At 47.0% G+C, this 16,640-nt stretch overlaps 2 protein-coding genes across 3 annotated transcripts in view; one reads left to right on the top strand and one right to left on the bottom strand.

Annotated features, from left to right (window-relative positions):
* The window catches only part of ADAM19 (ADAM metallopeptidase domain 19), a 32,756-nt gene extending 29,945 nt beyond the window's left edge, over positions 1–2,811 (top strand). The window contains exon 23 of the mRNA XM_039701693.1: positions 390–2,811. Within this exon, the coding sequence (XP_039557627.1) occupies positions 390–464 (75 nt within the window). The 3' untranslated portion in view covers positions 465–2,811. The remainder of the gene's footprint in view (positions 1–389) is intronic.
* Positions 2,812–2,958: 147 nt separating this feature from the next.
* NIPAL4 (NIPA like domain containing 4) lies at positions 2,959–11,770 on the bottom strand. 2 transcript variants are annotated; one of them, XM_039701695.1, is made up of 7 exons: positions 11,690–11,770; positions 9,740–9,988; positions 7,783–7,839; positions 6,368–6,458; positions 5,036–5,196; positions 4,354–4,937; positions 2,959–3,929 (listed from the first exon to the last, which is right to left on the bottom strand). In XM_039701695.1, exons 1-7 carry the CDS (start codon positions 11,724–11,726, stop codon positions 3,918–3,920), a joined length of 1,191 nt encoding a protein of 396 aa, XP_039557629.1. In that variant the 5' UTR covers positions 11,727–11,770; the 3' UTR covers positions 2,959–3,917. The 2 variants fall into 2 exon arrangements, with proteins under 2 accessions (XP_039557629.1, XP_039557628.1); XM_039701694.1 differs by lacking the exon at positions 2,959–3,929 and having other exon boundaries at positions 3,942–4,937.
* Between the last annotated feature and the right edge of the window lie 4,870 nt (positions 11,771–16,640).

Below are 16,640 nucleotides of genomic sequence, written 5' to 3'. Positions count from 1 at the left end.
GTAAAGAACAAAAATTCTTTCCAGCCTCTCTAGCTGTGGCTAAGGAGATGCTTTCTCTGCAGGGAGTGTTTCACAAAAATCATCCTGAATAGGGGACTTACTAAGGGACTTCTAGGCACTGAGTTCAGTGCTCTGCAAACTGGGCCCTTTAACACAAAACATCTCCACTCCACACAGCACAGTTATGTGTCTGCAGCCTGCAATACACTGGAGTCCAGCTGTAGAAAATGGAAAAACTTCCAGGAACTCCTTGTGGGAGAGTTCCTATGTGATGCACTGGGTTGTGAATGCAGACGGGCTAACATCAGCTACAGGAGAGGGCAAGGACGGTGCTTGTTCTTCCATCAGTGCTCACTCCTCTTCTTTCCCCCTTTTTCCATCTCACCCAGGGTGCTGGTGCCTGGACAGCTGGAGCAGTGAGCAACTTGAAGGTGGGACAGCCAGGCTCCCGTGGGCATTCCTGAGGCAGCCTGTTCCTGGCTGGCTCTGGCCTTCGCCGGGCACTGGATGGTCTTCATCACCCAAAAACACTCTCACACCTTCACTGCCAAGGACAGTGTCTCAGTTCCTCTCTCCTGCCCCAGCCCTGCTCCCTCTGTGACTCGCCAGGCTGCAGTCAGGCATGGCAGGGGTGCCCCAGGTACACGCCAGGCTCAGCTGGACCCTCTCTGCCTTTTCCACATAGGGATGACTCGTTTATACGTTATTTAAATATTGTTGTGCAATATCCACTGCAGGGGTGGGGTGATGGGGGTTTCCACATGTTTTTAATCAGTTATTTAAGTATTACCAGGGAGAACAAGCTGTGAGTGCAGGTGCTGGCCTTGATGGGCTTTCATGTGAGCCCTGTTGGCTTCCTCAGCACCCCCAGCAGCTGCAGGAGCATATTGGTGCTATACAGAACCCACTGCCTCTGGGGAGAGCAGCTGGTGATAACAATCTTCAGTTTATTCTCTGTTTACAGGGGGTGGCAAATGGGGCCCCAACAGGGAGCCAACTGTGGAAATACAATTTGTGGGGCCACTGTGGATTTTGGTCAGCTTTAGCAGAGGGGATTATTTTTATTTCATTACTTTCCCCATATAACCCTCTTCAGCAGGAACATTGCAACCCTTCCGTCCTCCAGCACTTGCTTGTCTTGCCCTGGTGCTGTAAATCCCAAAAGCAGCCCCAGCATGGCCCATGAGCTCCAATCCAGGTCTTTAGGGCACACTCAAGGTACGACAGGGCAGCTCTGGCCCAGAGCCAGGGCAGAAGGCCAGCAGGAACTCAGCAGAAGGCAGTGCCCAGACCCCTCTGCAGCGCACGGTACCGTCAGCAGGAGATGTTTTTGCACGTGTCTGTGCTGAGCTGTAACTCAGCATGGGCTGTCTGCTCCCCAAACCACTGAGAAACCTACCTGGAAAACGCCCAGGTGGTGAAACAGCTGAACTGTTAACACAACACATGGTGCTTTTGTAGGGCAGCTCTCTTACTTCAGGCTTTTTCTCCAGGCCATGGATGGAGAGAGCTGTCTGTGAGCACTTTAAGCAGCTGATAGTTCTGACCCTGAGGACCCTCCCTTATGAATTTAATTTTTTCTTCTCCTAATAGTTTGGCTTTTGTATGTGGTTTTTTTTTTTTTGGTTTTTTTTTTTTTTTCTCCTCAGGATTTTAAAATAAGACCTTCTGTTATGCCAGATTTTTTTTTTCCTTGAAATTATTTCCTAGGAGAACACAGGGAAATCTGGAGCTGTAGTTACAACAGCCCTCTTGTGTCTGACTTATATGGACAAAGCCTCAAACAGCATGACTGCTGCTCCACATGTGAGAAACTGTATTAGTCTCATAAAGAAAATGTCTTGTTTGCTGGTTCTCTTTCCCTAAGATCTACTCATTAAAGAAATCCCAGATAAACCCCAAGAACTCATTAAAGTTGTAGTTATATGTAGTAGTGTACCTGTAGGATGACTTAAGTCACATTAGTTTTCACAACTTTACTACCTCTTTCTCCACAAGGAAACAGTTCACATGGTGTGTCTTGAAATTCTCACAGGTTATTCCTTATTTTACTAATTTTAAACCTTTTCTTACCTTTTATGTGCCTGGAAAACAAACCAATCAAAAAAACTTCTTTCTGAAATAAGGGAGGTCAAGTAAAAGACAACAGCTTTCTAATCTTTGCCTTTTTCAATAGTTGGGGTATATTACGTATAAAACGGTGTGTTCAAACAACCCCCAAACTTGTTTCTTGGTATGTAATGGCAGGTTTGGCTGCTCACAGTGCAGCAGGACTGTACATACACTGTAATTGTTGATTCAACCACAAGATCTCATAGCTGAGCCCTCACTGAGGGCAGCAGCACTTCTGCTCCAACCCCTGATCTTCAGCAAATGGCCACTGAAAGTCACTAAAATTATTTTCACTGCTTTTCATGTGAGCATGGGATCAAGGTTTCAAAAAATGCCCCCACACAATGCTCAGAGAACAACTGGACATGCCCAAACTCTAACAGAAAACTTTATTGCTGGAATATCACAAAAATCTCCAAAAGGTAGTTTTAAGTAAGTCCTTTTAAATTTTCAGATGTGTGCAAGTTGAGTGAATGAGACCAGGGGAACTGCAGGAGGAGTAAAAAATGTCAAACCTGATTTTTTGAAAGATAATATTACTTGGGAGAACTTATAACAAATACATCTCACTTTCTCCTATGTCCACATGTTAATGGTTTACAACAATGCTCTCTATGCATCTATGCAAATACTTGAATAATGCAATTTATTGTGCCTTTTGCCTAGTTTTAATAAAATTTGTTGGTTGTCATTAACAAATACTCTTTCACTGTCTATTATTTCATTACCTCAGTTCAAATCTTCATTTTCTACATGGCATTTCTCCAGGGACGGCAGGATTGCTTTAATGAAATGCACTTCTAGACTGAGGAAAGATGAGTCCCATTTACAGCCATTTTCTAAAATAAAATGCACCAAGCCTCACACTGATTAGGATGCCAAAACCAAAGCTGGAGTGAGTGACTTGGATTATTTTCTGCCACCAAAGGAGGTCGCTGCAGTTTTAGTCTGCTCCAGATGCTTTTTCTGTTGTTCTCAGCCTCTTTATCCTTTAGGGCTACATTAGTAACATGAAATAATGAAAAACTTTCAGATCTACCTGCAACTTTTTCAACTTTTTTTATTTTGAAAAAACCCTTTATTTCCCTTTCCACATTCCAAAAAGATAGCATTGAAATGTTATTAAAATAGGAGATTGCATTGTCATCTCTCCCAAAGCCCCACAATATATTTGCTCAGTGATGCTCACACCCAGGTATAATCAGGTGAGCATCTCAGAGGACAGCAGGACACCTCATGGGGCTTAAAGAATTTGTGGGGTTTTCCAATGTCAATATATTTCTTGAGGAAAAAAAATACTGTATATTTACAGCCACTTGGTCTTTCAGACTGAAAAAAATTGTCACAAGAAGTCTTGGAGACAGTGGTAGAATTTCTCTTGACATGGGGTTTACCCTGCCAGAGCTCCCCAGCCCTTCCTCATGTGGGGTCTAGGTCAGTCCCAGCAACTTCACCAAGGCCTGGGCACCAGGGCTGCTCAGGAAAAAAAAAAAAACAACAAAAAACCCAAACAAACAAAACTCCTATAAAAATAATTAACACTGCTTCAGGGAAACTCCTGCACCTCACAAAAAACCAAAAGCTGAAAAAGATCTCTCTGTGAAAACACTTCATGGCTTGAGTCCTGCCCCTGAGCCTGAGTGAGCAGCTTTTGCAAAATTCACCATGTTTTGCCCATATTCACCAATATTCTTGTCCCCTTATTTGCAGAGCAAGTGATTAAACATGGATGAGCAGAGTCTGAATAGCACCGTGCAGTCCTTGTCTCTTACCTCCTCTTGAGATGCTGGTGTGTATTTTAGAGTTCATGCAAGTGTCTAGAAAGGAAACAAAAAAAGACAAAACCACTGATCAATGATCCATCAAGGCCTGGAAACAAAGACATCAATGGCCACCCAGGGGAAGGAGTGAAGGGTAAACATCAGCCGTGCCAAGAACAAGAGAGGGAAGGGGCCTCAGAGAGGAGCTTTGCTCCAGCACTATCATATTTCTAGAGGATTTTTGTTTCCAGTGGCTGCATGTATTAGGGCCCAGAGAGGATTAAACACACCCCTTGCTGCCACACCATGACAGAGATCCTGTCCAAAAGCCTGGAGAAAGATTTGACTTTGGAAAAGACACTGTTCATTTTATTTTCTGCTTTTCCTTTTCAAAATTTTCCCCTGGCACTTCAAATATTGATATCACCCACCCAACCTCCAGTCCCCTGCATGTAATACCCTAAGTGCAGAGCATAAATACTTTGGGTTTATCCTCTGGGGCAATGCTGGAGTTGTCCACCTCTATCAGGATGTTCTTGTCATCTCTGGTGACCGGAGCTGGCTGTTCGTTCTGAAGGACTTGGGGTAGATTCCCTAAACTGACATCCATGTCCTTGAAAGCGTGGAGTAAAAACACCCCCAAAATGATGGTGAGGAAGCCACAGACTGTCCCAATGATGTCAATCACAGTCATGGTGACCCACTCCTTAAAGAGGATGATGGAAGTGGTGATGACGATGGTGGTGAACAGCACGTAGTAGATGGGGAACACCAAAGAGGTGTTGAAAATGTCCAGAGACTTGTTGAGGTAGTTGATCTGCGTGGTGATGGATGCCACCAGTGTGATGACCAGGATCCAGGTCAGTGGGTGCTGCAGCACAGGCTGGCCAGCAAAGAAGCCCTTGATGGCAATTCCCAAGCCCTTGACTGAGGACACGGAGAAGGCGCCGATAACGGAGCAGATGGCGAGGTAGATGAGGATGTTGCTCTGGCCGTAACGGGGGCCGAGGTAGAAGATCAGGAGGAAGCAGAGAGCCAGGAGGATTGCAGCATAAGCCAGGAAACCTGCAGCAGGGAGAGAAGAACTCAAAACTCCAGCAGTGGGCACGGAAAGAGGTTTGCACTGCCCGGCCCTGAGAGGGAAAGCACGGCTGGCTGCGTACCCGGCTCCTTCAGCTTGGAAGTCATCTCCTCCAGAGTGGTGACCTCCTCATCCTCTGGGGCGTGTATGACCATCACAGTGCTGCCCACCAGGCTCAGCAGGCAGCCCAGCTTTCCCAGCAGGTTGAGCCGTTCTCCAAGCAAATATGAAGACAGAATGGCACTGCACAGGACAGAAAAACATCAGCCAGACAGAAAAACAACAGCCGGACAGAAAAACATCAGCCGGTGCTCTGCACTCCTTTGAAGGAGGAGCAGCAGCTCTAGGAAAGTTAAGAATGCTTCCATGTGATACAAGGACACAATTTTGGTGTAAATCAGTTGGATTCCAGTGGGTTAATACACAATCACGACATCTATCACAGCCGAACCTGCAGGGGTGCAGGTGTGACCTGTAGATCACAGCTCTTGTGTCAGCAAGGTGCAAAAATGCTGAATGTTTTAGCACATCCTCAGAAATATTTTTTTAGGGTTGGCAGAATCATTCAGGAGCTGCTGAGCATTATGAAGCTCTTAGTGCTCAAGAAAATTACTTCAAGGGCCAATGTAACAGAGAAAAAACCTGAACCTAACAACAAAAAAAGCTATGTTAATTTTAACTAAATCATGAGAACCATTAGAAAGAGAAACTCTAAAAGTACTGGAGCTACAGATATATCTGCAAAAATATCTAGTTTTTGTCCAAAAAATATCAGGGGCAAAACACCAGAGCAGTCCTCACTCTCAGTTTGCCTATGCATTTCACAATACAGTCCTTCTATAAAACTCTAAGCTTAATGTATTTTGGTAGGAATCTCCTATTTAAAAATAAAGAAATTAAATAGGGTTTTGGCCCTTTTGGGAACAGCCAGAAATATAAAACCCTGCAACATGAGAGGACCCTAAAAGCTTGTAAAATAAAAGGCAGGTGAAAGGCACTTTGAAAACAAGCCTGGTATTTTTGACCCTTTTAAATTGTTAGTACTCTTGATTACAAACACAAAACGAAACAAAACAAACAAACATTAAAACCCCACCAAACCTGAGTGGTTAAAGAGCTGGAATAAGGAATGAAGTAATGCAGATATTTGCAATAATTTAAACTGCAGTGTATGTGGTTGCTCTACACATCCAGCATTTCCAGAAGGACAGGCTACTTAATTCAATGGCTCCCAAGTGATCCCTCAAAAAGGACAACAACTGTTAAAGTGTTTTTTAGAAAACACTGAGACTTTTTTCCCTTTGAGCAGAATAAATCATATTCATATCCTTTCAAGTCTATTTTTACAAGTCAAACAGGCAAACCAGAAAAAAAGAAAAAAAGGCAAATTTCAATTTAGACACACAAAAATCACCTTATGAGCACGCTCAGAGCCCCCAGAGGCGTGACAATAGTTGCAGGAGCAAAGGCATAGGCAGCAAAGTTGGCAGCTTCCCCTCCACCCACTAAACAAACACAAGAAAAATAAATACCAGTGAGTTCCAGAGCATTTTCTGCATTTTCTCTTGGGGGTTTGCAAACCAGCAAGATGTCACTTGGAGAGTGGGTTTTATGCTGGGGGTTTCATCCTGCTGATAACCAGGGGCAGACAGTGGGTGAAAATCTATTTCAAATTAAAAGAGGCACCCCTGGAGAAGGGAAGCCCTCCATGGGAAGGGCTGGGGGTGCCAGGGCTTGGCCAGGTCAGGGCTAGGAACCCCCAGCCCAGCCAGGCTGTGTGGAGGCAACGAGGGAGGGGTGGCTGTGGGAGCCCCAGCAGCTTCCCCTCCACCCACTAAACAAACACAAGAAAAATAAATACCAGTGAGTTCCAGAGCATTTTCTGCATTTTCTCTTGGGGGTTTGCAAACCAGCAAGATGTCACTTGGAGAGTGGGTTTTATGCTGGGGGTTTCATCCTGCTGATAACCAGGGGCAGACAGTGGGTGAAAATCTATTTCAAATTAAAAGAGGCACCCCTGGAGAAGGGAAGCCCTCCATGGGAAGGGCTGGGGGTGCCAGGGCTTGGCCAGGTCAGGGCTCAGGAACCCCCCAGCCCAGCCAGGCTGTGTGGAGGTAATGAGGGAGGGGTGGCTGTGGGAGCCCCGGTGCAGGGAGGCTGCTTGTCCCCTCCACACCTCTCCTTGGGGCTGTGGTGTCCCCCTCTGGCTGGGCTGTCCCTGTCCCTGAGCAGTGAGGGCAGAACCAGCTGAGGGCACCTTGAGCTGCAGCTGCCAGGGTGAGAGCCAGAAAAGGGTTCTGAAACGGGCTGCTGTACAATCTGCTTCTCTGTCCAGCTTTGAGCTCAATTTTAGGAGATACTGTAAAGCTCTGAGTCCAATTTTAGGAGACACAAACAGGAAATAAAGATTTATTAGTCTTGTTTGAAGGGAAAGCAAGTTTTTTCAAAGAAGGAGGTGCTACCAACACCTCTTTGTTATCTCCCTGTGCTGCAGCAGGAAACATTCCAGGAGCCCCCAGGCACCCAGGGGAGGCTGTTTGCCCTGTGCCTGGTACACAGACAGACCTGCCAGCTGCCCTATTAAAACCTGGCTTCTCATGCTTTTGATCAGGTAAAACTGAGCTAGCAGGCTCTGCCAGTCCTGCAGGAGGATGGGGAGGGAGATCCTGTGTGGATCTCTGCCTCTCCTCTCCCCGAGGAACCTCTGCTGAGGATGGGGGAGCTTGACAGAAAGCAGGCTTTAAGCACCATCCTCAGTTTGTTCCACACCTCATTCACAGGAACAATCCCTGGAAAAGCTGCAAACCCAGGGAAACAGTTCCTACTTACTGGTTAACAAGCCAGCCCACCAGAGCCAGTCCTTTAGGTAGCCATGGCCTCCATCTCCTGAGGAAGAAAAGCACATGCAGGGGTTAACAACCATATTCTTCAAAGCAAGAGATGAGAATGTTCCTTTGGAGAGGGATAAATTGCAAGGGGAAGAGTGTGACAAAGAGTGTGACAGGGAAGAATGGATTGTGTTTGGAGCTAATCCAATTCTGGTCCTAACCCACGGGCTGTTGGACACAGGGAGTTTGAGCCTGCTGTCATGCTGACCCCTGATTTTGCTAGGTCAGGGAGAGTCCATACTTTTGATAAATCTGACCCAAGTGGAGCTGTCAGTACCAGCAGTGTTTGACTTGCCTTGGAGAAAAGTGATGTGCTCACATAGCAGGGGTGACACACTGGGACTGAGAGATTACAGGGCAAGATAGGACAAGGGGCAATAAAGAGATGAATAGAAAGACTTCAGGACACAGAGAAAAATCTTTTGCTAGAGTTCAGCCTCTTCTATTTCCTCAACAACTCCATAAATGCTGAAGTTCAAATGTTATGCTCTGGTATTCCTCAGAAATTGCTGGTTTATTTGTTTTAGGGTCTTTTTGCTTGGTCAGGGTTTTTCCCAAGAACTCTTTCTGTCAGCTGCAATTTTGTGTCATTAATCTCTAATTCCTTTCAGAATGTTAAATATACTGAAAAATAGGGAGGGGCTTGCTCTTGTTTTACTTGCTTAACTCTGCTGTGGGAAGAATTCATGGAGGGAAGGAGGAGTGAGACATCTACAGTTGAAGCAATACTGATATTTCATTGTGCAAGTATAATGTCTAAAAGCAAACCCATCTGTGTTCAGCAGCTGTGTGTGGCCAGCCCAGGGATAGAGGATGGAGAAGGACCTGAGACTGCCCAGTGGCTCAGCTGCTGTTGGTATCTTTGCTGGCTGTCTCTGGACAGTCACTTCATCATTCCATGCTCTGTGTCCCCATATGGGCAAGGAGTACAATGGGAATGATGATATTTACTTCCTCTGAAAGATTATTTAAGAACTGTTCCGAGGCCAGAACTAGGAAGCAGCAGTATTTTAATTATCATTGCTCTGTTTTGCAGTTATGCAAGTAGGTCAGCTGCCAGGTAGGACTTACCCTGCTGCTGGAGGACGTTTGCAATGCTGATGGGATGTGTCCAATTCCACAGTGCAATTCTGCTCTAGGCAGTGCTGCTCCACCACTGCCCATCCATATATATATATATGTGTGTACACATAAACACACGCCTCACCCTGAGAGCCTGGTGCTAGAGGAAAGTTATCTACAGGTTGTTGTGCAACAGAGCTCCAAAGGATCCCTTCTGAAACCACGGAGTTCCCACAGAGCCTGTCTGTCCTGCACTCACAGGCTCCTGCTAACGCAATCCAAGCACGCGGAGCTGCGTCCTCGTCTCAGTGACCTGGTGGCAAAGTTTCACTTCGAGCCAGTGTGGGATTGGGGCTGTGCTGCTCTGCTCACAGCTGTGAGCTGCAGCTTTGTGCAAAGGGACCCTTTTCAAAGAGCTTTTAGCACTCTGCTTGCTCCTGGCCTCACATTCCGAGTGTTGGGCACACACTGTTCTGTTCTGGGGGCACGTCTGATTTCACAGGACCATGCCTGGGTATTTGTGGTGCCAGGCAGGGGAACACTGCTTTTAGCTGAGCTCCTCCAGTGCAAGGCTCTGTAAATTAGCTCCTTCCAATACAGAGACTGTAAATTAACTCCTTTCCAATGCCAGGCCTGTAAATTAGCTCCTCAGCTCCCACATAGCACTGCTGTCTGCTCTCACACACCAAGATGCATCCACAAAAGCTCCTATTTACATTGCTGATGGAAGATTGACTGTACCCAGAGGTGTTCCCTTGCCTCTGGAGTGCTGAAATTTGGATTGTGTGTGTAGTCCCAGGAACAGGTGGTCGCTCCTGCCCTCACAAAAGCCTTACCTGCCCTGGTGCCTCCCTTCTCCACCAGTCTCAGCAGTCCCTTTTTCTTGAGGATGACACTGCTCCCGATGAGGAAGCTGGAGAAGATAGCCAAGCCCAGGCCAATGTAGAATCCATAACTGTTTTCCAGCCGAGTTATCCAGGAGCTATCCGAAGTCCCATTCTCCTGGATGGAGTCAGCTGGGACAGCACTGCTGATCACTTGGCACACAACCCGGTGGGAAAGGCACGAAAGGGTGATCAGAGACCCTTGGAAATAAAACAGCAAATTACTGACATGACTATCAACAGTGTCCTGCTCCCCTAGCCTCATTCAGGTGTCCCCCTGCACAGCCACCCACGCTGTCACCCCAACAACACCCAAAGCTCAGGACACCTCTTTGCTCACACGTGGAAATGGCAGGGTGTTGTCTGACAGATTTATGGCCTGCAGTTCAAGCATCTCTTTGACACTGAATGAGTCTACATACCGAGCTGGCAGGCCACAAGGACCTCTAAAAATAATTTGAATTTCCAAATATACAAGCCAGAGTCTCTCCACCAAATTCCAGTGTTACAGAGTTGAACCAGACCTTATCAATGCTTAACCTTGTTGATCCAAAGGCTTTGGTACTTTCCAGCCAACTAATCCTCACACCTGCCAGCTCATCTGCAGTTGTAACTTTGGGTTTAATGTGGAGTGATGCCAACACTGTAACTGTGCATCTGTTCCTACTCTGAGCTGTGTCATAAGACAACATCAGATTAATTTTTGACAATTCACTTCCTCTACTGTTCAATGGTTTTATTCTGCCTATTTGCAGGTAGAATGCCTGAGAGCTCCTGAAGCAAACCCAGTCCTGCCAGTGTGGAAGGACTGAGAGCAGGCAGCGTTCTGCTGTTAGCACCAAAAGCACTGCAGCCCTGCGGCCAAGGTGTGTTGGTGTGTGGGGGTGGGAAATTGCTGGGTTTCTTCCTCCCCTGACACTCCTACCACACCCAGCACATCTTTCTATCACAATCTTTACTGCAAGTGTAGTAAAGATGGTGTGACTGTGACCAGGAGGAACAGAGCAGCCAGGTGGAGTACAAAAGTCTCTTTGTAGTAAAATATTTCCTTTTTTTTTTTTTCCTGAACTCACATAGGAATTATAGAGCAAGTATTTGTGTCTCTGCAGGCAGGAGAGTGGAATGGCTAAACTGCTCCCAGCAGTGTCAGGAGCCTGGGCATGTGCCCCACATTTTTCCTGAACCAGGAGCCTGGCTTAGATTTTAAGTAGCTGCAATCCCTGGCCCTGGTACACACAGCTGAGGTTTTGGATCTGAACCGGCTATAAACGCTTTTCTAAAGCAAAAAATAGCAGTGACTTTCTAGATGAGTTTCCAAGAGTTTCCCAATAATACTTTTTTTCCTACTAGGAAAAACATTTTTGATCGTGGAAATATTTCCTGGGAAATAAGGGGGGAAACTTGCCTCCTCGGCTGGGTGAAAACCTCCACAAGGTACAAGCATAAAGCAGCGGGATGAGGTGATTACCGACTGGATTAAGTAATCCTTAAAGGAAAAAAACCCCAACAAAAAAAGTCTTCTCTGTGCACTCTAGAGCTGGCAGAGCGTGGTGCCGGCAGCTCGAGTTTCCCCATTCCTATACACACCTCGAAAAAAAAAAAAAAAGAACCACCAGGAAGCCAGGAACTAAAACAAAAAAAAAAAAAAAAAAAAAAAAAAAAAAAAAAAAAAAAAAAAAAAAAAAAAAAAAGAAAGAAGGAAAAGAACCACCAGGAAGCCAGAAAAAACCCCAGAGCAGAGCAGTGACAGAGGACAGCCCCAAAGCCGGGGGGATGAGGCAGCGGGCTCGGAGCCGGAGCGGCCGCGCTGTCCCGGACCCGGACCCAGCCCGGTCCTGTCCCTGGCCCGGCGCTCCGCGGGGCCGAGCCGGGCCGGTCCCGCTGCCCCGGGGCTGCACCCACCGTTGCTGCAGCTGCTGTTGGTCTCCAGCGGCTCCATTGCCTCCGTTGTGCGGCCCTCAGAGCAGCCCGGGCCGAGGGCAGGGCCGGGCACACCTGAGCCGGCCCCGCTCCTCCCCCGGCCCGGCCCGGCCCGGCCCCTCGCCGGGCCCAGAGCGCTGGCAGTGCCCTGGGGAGCCTCGCACGGTGCCCTGGGCCAGCCCCGCATCCCCAGCCCTTGTCCCCATCCTCCCAGCCCCTGTCCCCATCCTCCCAGCCCCTTGTCCCCATCCTCCCAGGCCCTGTCCCCATCCCGGTCCCCGCCTGCCCGCTGGGTGCGGTGGCATCTCCGGGGGTTCTGTCCCTTGGCACAGAGCCGGGACGAGGCTCCTGCCGCTGGGTTTCTCCTCTGGAGGGTTTTTGCTCGTTGCAGGGGCTGGAGAAGGCGCTGGGGCAGCAGCTGGGAGGTGTGTGAGCCCAGGTGTGCCCTGAGGGGTTGTGCAAAGCCGGGGCTGAACGCAGGTGTGGTGGAAATAGAAATTAAAGCTAAACGAGAGAAATGGTAGTGGGAATGTCAGGTTAATGGTTGGACTCGAGCATAGAGGTATTTTTCAGCCTTTTGGGCTGAGCAATATAAGGAGGACACAAAGTTGTTAGGGAGCATCCAAAGGAGAGCCACGAAGATTGTGAAGGGTCTGGAGGAGAAGCCATGTGAAGAGCACCTTGGTTTGCTCAGACTGGAGAAGAGGAATCTCCATCAACTCCCCCTCCAGGGCAGCCGAAGCCTCCCTTGCTGATTCTGGTGTGTGAATGTTTCAGAACACCAATTTTGCCTCCATCCCCACCCTCTCTTCTGGCCTCCCTTGTTCTGCCTTCATCCCCATCCTCCTCTGCCGACCTCCCTGCCTGCATCTGTGCTCAGTGGCTGTGTGTACACAGAAACCTATTGCTGATAGAACAGTCCTTTCGTTGCCAGGTTCTGCTGTAGGTCAACAGAGATAAGTAAAACCAGTAGTGAAACAAGAGCTTTGCTTCAGCAAGCCCACATTTATAGGTAGAAAGGCAATATAAAGATAAATGAATTGATTGCTTGTCATAAGGCAATATAAAGATATAAGATTTGCAGGAATTGAACATATCTGAAAATTTGCCTTTTTTTTTCCCACTCCCCCATAAAATAAATTGCCTGTTACTACAGGAATTGCCCTTAGACCATCAGGCTGCAGCATTGCTAACACCTCATGACGCCTTCATTCAGTGCCTGATCCTATCTCTGAGCAACTGTTTTCTCCAGCAAATGTAATGCTCAAGTGCTGTGTGAGTCATTTGATTTTAATCAAGTCTGTTCATCCATCATAGTCCTGCGGGTCACTGGCTGGGGGAGACTGTGCCAGCCAAATCCCACGTTCTCCCCTTTATGACAGGGCACTTGATAATCAATCCAAATCATACAGCAGCAGGTTTTGAAGTAGGAAATGAAATGTGTGCTAATTTATCAGTGTTCTAGAAGCAACTTCTGCTGCTGTTATTTATTATGCAACCAGAAGGGACAAGACCCTGGGCAAGACAGTGATGGTGGGATTTGGCCTCTGTTGTGTAAATTTACTGGCTGATGCTGGTTAGGAGCTATTCATGCAGTGTGTGAATAGAGGGCTGGGTAGAAAACCAGTGTGATGGTGAAGTGGGACAAGTATTTGTTGTGTTTGCAGTGCTGGCTGCCTGTGCTGGCTGGGGGAATTTGTGTCCCCTGTCCCCTCACAGGCTGCTCTTGCTCTGCCTGTTCACTCTCCCCTTTGCTGGACTTTTTCCAACACCTCGAGGTCTCGCTCATAGCCAGGGGGGCCTAATTGTGGTGTGGTTATTGGCAGTTAAACTGTGTCCAAAATAATTTCCAGGCTTTTTCAGATGAGTGTCATTGACATCTGTGCTCACTGTGCACAAAGAGGTGTGAAGGAGGCAGCAAATTTTGATAGAAGGGGATCTGGGGTTAAAATAATCCTTTTGGTCATGGTGCAGCTTCATGCATTACTGCCACAGAATGGTGCAGGCAAAAGAAAAAGGCACTTTGGGCCACATCTTTACCTTGCTCTGTCAGCTTGATTTCCTAAAGGGAAAGGCTGGTGTGACCAGATACATGTGTGTTTATATATTCCTTTTCATCCCCAAAGACAGATTTGAGTCTGTGGGCCACTTCTGCCAGATTTGACAAGGGGTGAGACCTCCAAGAGAAGACATTCTAAGTCCTGAGAGGAGAGACATGATGAGGAAAAGGTCCCCAGAAGGAGGGGACACTGCAGTGTGAGCTGGCTCTACCAGACATTGGGGAGGGAGTGTGCCAGGGTGCTACCACTGAGGGAGAAGCTTCAGTCAGATTTTGAAATCAGCCATGGGTACAAGTGTGTCACGTATTTCCTTCTTCCTGGCACTGGGACTGCGGGGGGTGCAGGCTATAAAATCACGAAGTCACAGGAGCTGCATTTGAAGGATTTAGCAAGGCTGTGTACAGCAATATGGGAGTAAAGAGCCAGGTAGGGTTGGCATGGAGCCCTCTGTGCTTAGTCAAGGGCAAGTTGAGACTGATAGCAATAAAGCAGGGATGCAGCCAATGCCTGTTTTATTGCTTCATATCCTAATTTTAATGGGAAAGCTGTAATTAAGTGAATTTAGCTCCAAGCTATGACCTCACGGGTTGATACATCAGATGCTGCCTTAAAAATAACTCATCAGAAATCAGGGAGTCTTCCTTAGCAGTTCATCTTTTAGCAATGCAGTTCCTCCTGAAATACTGGTTTGAAGGCCAAAACCTTGACTGGAATCCAGGGGGCAGAACAAGGCAGCTTTGCATGCAAATACCTTCTCCAGCAACATCAAAAGGCTGTTCTTTCCTCTTCTTTTGTATGTTCATCTCTTCTGTCCTGGAAAAAGTGATGGAAAACTACTGAGTACCAACTGTCCTCTGTTAAAAATAATGGTGGAAGTATCCTGCTAACAGATGATGGAAACTTTTGCCCTTGGATGTCTGTTAGGCATGGTTTCTGTGGAAAGTTTCTGAGCAGCTTTGTAATAATCTGCTCTGGTTTTGTATCATTTTAGAGCTCCAAGGAGCTCTTTGCTGCTTCAAAGAGAGGGTGAACCTTTTTCTGGCAATGATTTGATAAGGTAGGGGATAAGGGAATTGCCTGGTGTTGGATGATTGCAGCACTACATGAAAGGTTGCCCAAAGTTTGAAAGATTGAACTTTGATGAGCAGACAGCTTTTAATTCAGCCTGTCTGCAGGTGGTAACCATGTCTGCAGTGGCTGAGACTGTCATTTGGTGCCACCAGAGTTTAGACAGCACCCAGAGACAGTTCCCAAGCCTGCCACAGCCATGGTGGGTTCCTGCCCTTGCAGTTCTGCCCTCCCCATGCCAGTGCATGCACCCGTGGGTCTGAGCTGAGCTGCTGAGAGATCCAGGGTCACAGGGCCATAAAATGCACCCCAGCTCCTTTCTCCCAGGGTTGCTAAATACTTTATCCAGGTCACTGTGGCCTCACAAAGCCACATGTTGGCAGAGCAGGAGTGGTGGGCTGGTGATGGACAGCGGTGGGTGAAGTGACACGTAATCAGCAGATCGTTTGTTTGCAGACTTCTTATCTGGAGGCGTTTGCATCAGAACTCTAAATCAAGCAAAGCTGCATGTGAAAGGCACTCCTGACTTGCAGAGGGGGTCACAGAAAGGGTAATTTTGTTAAGCTATTGAATGAATAAAACAATCATTAATGACCTGTTCTCTGCATTGGTGAAGCGACTTTTATCTGGAGATGTAAACATATTTAGGAGCATTAGGAAGAAGAAAGATGGGGGCCTGTATCTTTGATACTGCTCCCTTAGGGCTGGTTGTTCAAAATTCAGAGCCTGGGACCCTGGCACTCAAAGTAGGAATTGGTTCTGACTCCTGTGAGACCATGTGAGCTCTCAGCACTTCATAGGGCTGGTGTGAGAACTGGGGTGTCCATGACGCAGCAGCTAAAATTAGTTATTTAAAAAAAGGAGAAAAAAAAGAGAAATCTTGATGGGAGAAAGGACAAAACCCAAACAACCTGCCCAATATCAGTGGCTGATGCAGGAATACAGTCCTGCTCTCCTCTCTGCCATTCCCCGTAGCAGAACCATGTTGAAATCAGTAAATATTGGGCAACTTTGAACAATCAAACAATCCTACACAGCAGGGTATCACCCAGAGGGCTGCAGCACAGCCTCAGAGCACATTGGAAAGATCAACAGAGCTGCCTGGTTATGGTGTAAAGTTCACTTCCAATTCTATGTGAACAATCATTGCATTTCTGTTCCTCTGAAGCTGCTCCCATGAGGAAACCTTGGGAAGAAGCTGTGAAAGGGAGCACGTTAATGTTTGGGCTGGAGCTGAGGAGCACAGGAGTCCAAGTCCCACAGACCCATGTCAGTTGTTTCTCCCTAATTCCTCAGCTCCAAGATCTTTTCCCCTTGGTTCCCACTTCTCTTCTGCAGTCAACAACCACAGCTCCTCCTTGGGTGCTTTCAACACAAAACTAAGACGGTTTCAAACGGAAACTTGGGAAAATAATAGCAGGGAGAATCTCCTGGAATTAAAAAAAGGCCCCTGTGGAGTTGACAAGGCTGCAGTAACGAGAGGAAATTAGCTGCTCAGTATAGCTTTGGGTAGAGCCTGTCAAAATCTGTTAAAAATGATTATATGATTTTTCCTTCCCTGACCCTCTTATACTGGAACAAGTTTTAAAATGAAAAATGTGTTGTGCAAGGAAGTTCTTCTCAAAAATCATTAAGTTTTTGACAAGAAAATGTCAGTTTTGGTGTTGGCCACAAAGCCTCATATTTTTTCCTTTGGTTTTTACAAAAGCTTGACATTTTTATCAAATTGGCTTTTCTTTTGTGCAAGGTACAACTGAAAGCTCTCCCCAAATAACAGTTATCACGATAATGATGACACCATAAGG

This window comes from Passer montanus, unplaced genomic scaffold, assembly GCF_014805655.1.
Source record: "Passer montanus isolate IOZ18808 unplaced genomic scaffold, ASM1480565v1 scaffold15, whole genome shotgun sequence".
Lineage (NCBI taxonomy): Eukaryota > Metazoa > Chordata > Aves > Passeriformes > Passeridae > Passer > Passer montanus.
This window is presented reverse-complemented; position numbering and strand designations above follow the sequence as displayed.

Excerpts from the sequence above, each read along its gene's own strand:
- NIPAL4 (XM_039701694.1), bottom strand. The coding sequence starts at position 11,726 with ATGGAGCCGCTGGAGACCAACAGCAGCTGCAGCAACG. Across the intron at positions 7,840-9,739 it reads GAAGGGAGGCACCAGGGCAG|GAGATGGAGGCCATGGCTAC; the intron begins GTAAGGCTTTTG and ends TTTCTTCCTCAG. Across the intron at positions 4,938-5,035 it reads TTCCAAGCTGAAGGAGCCGG|GTTTCCTGGCTTATGCTGCA; the intron begins GTACGCAGCCAG and ends TCCCTGCTGCAG.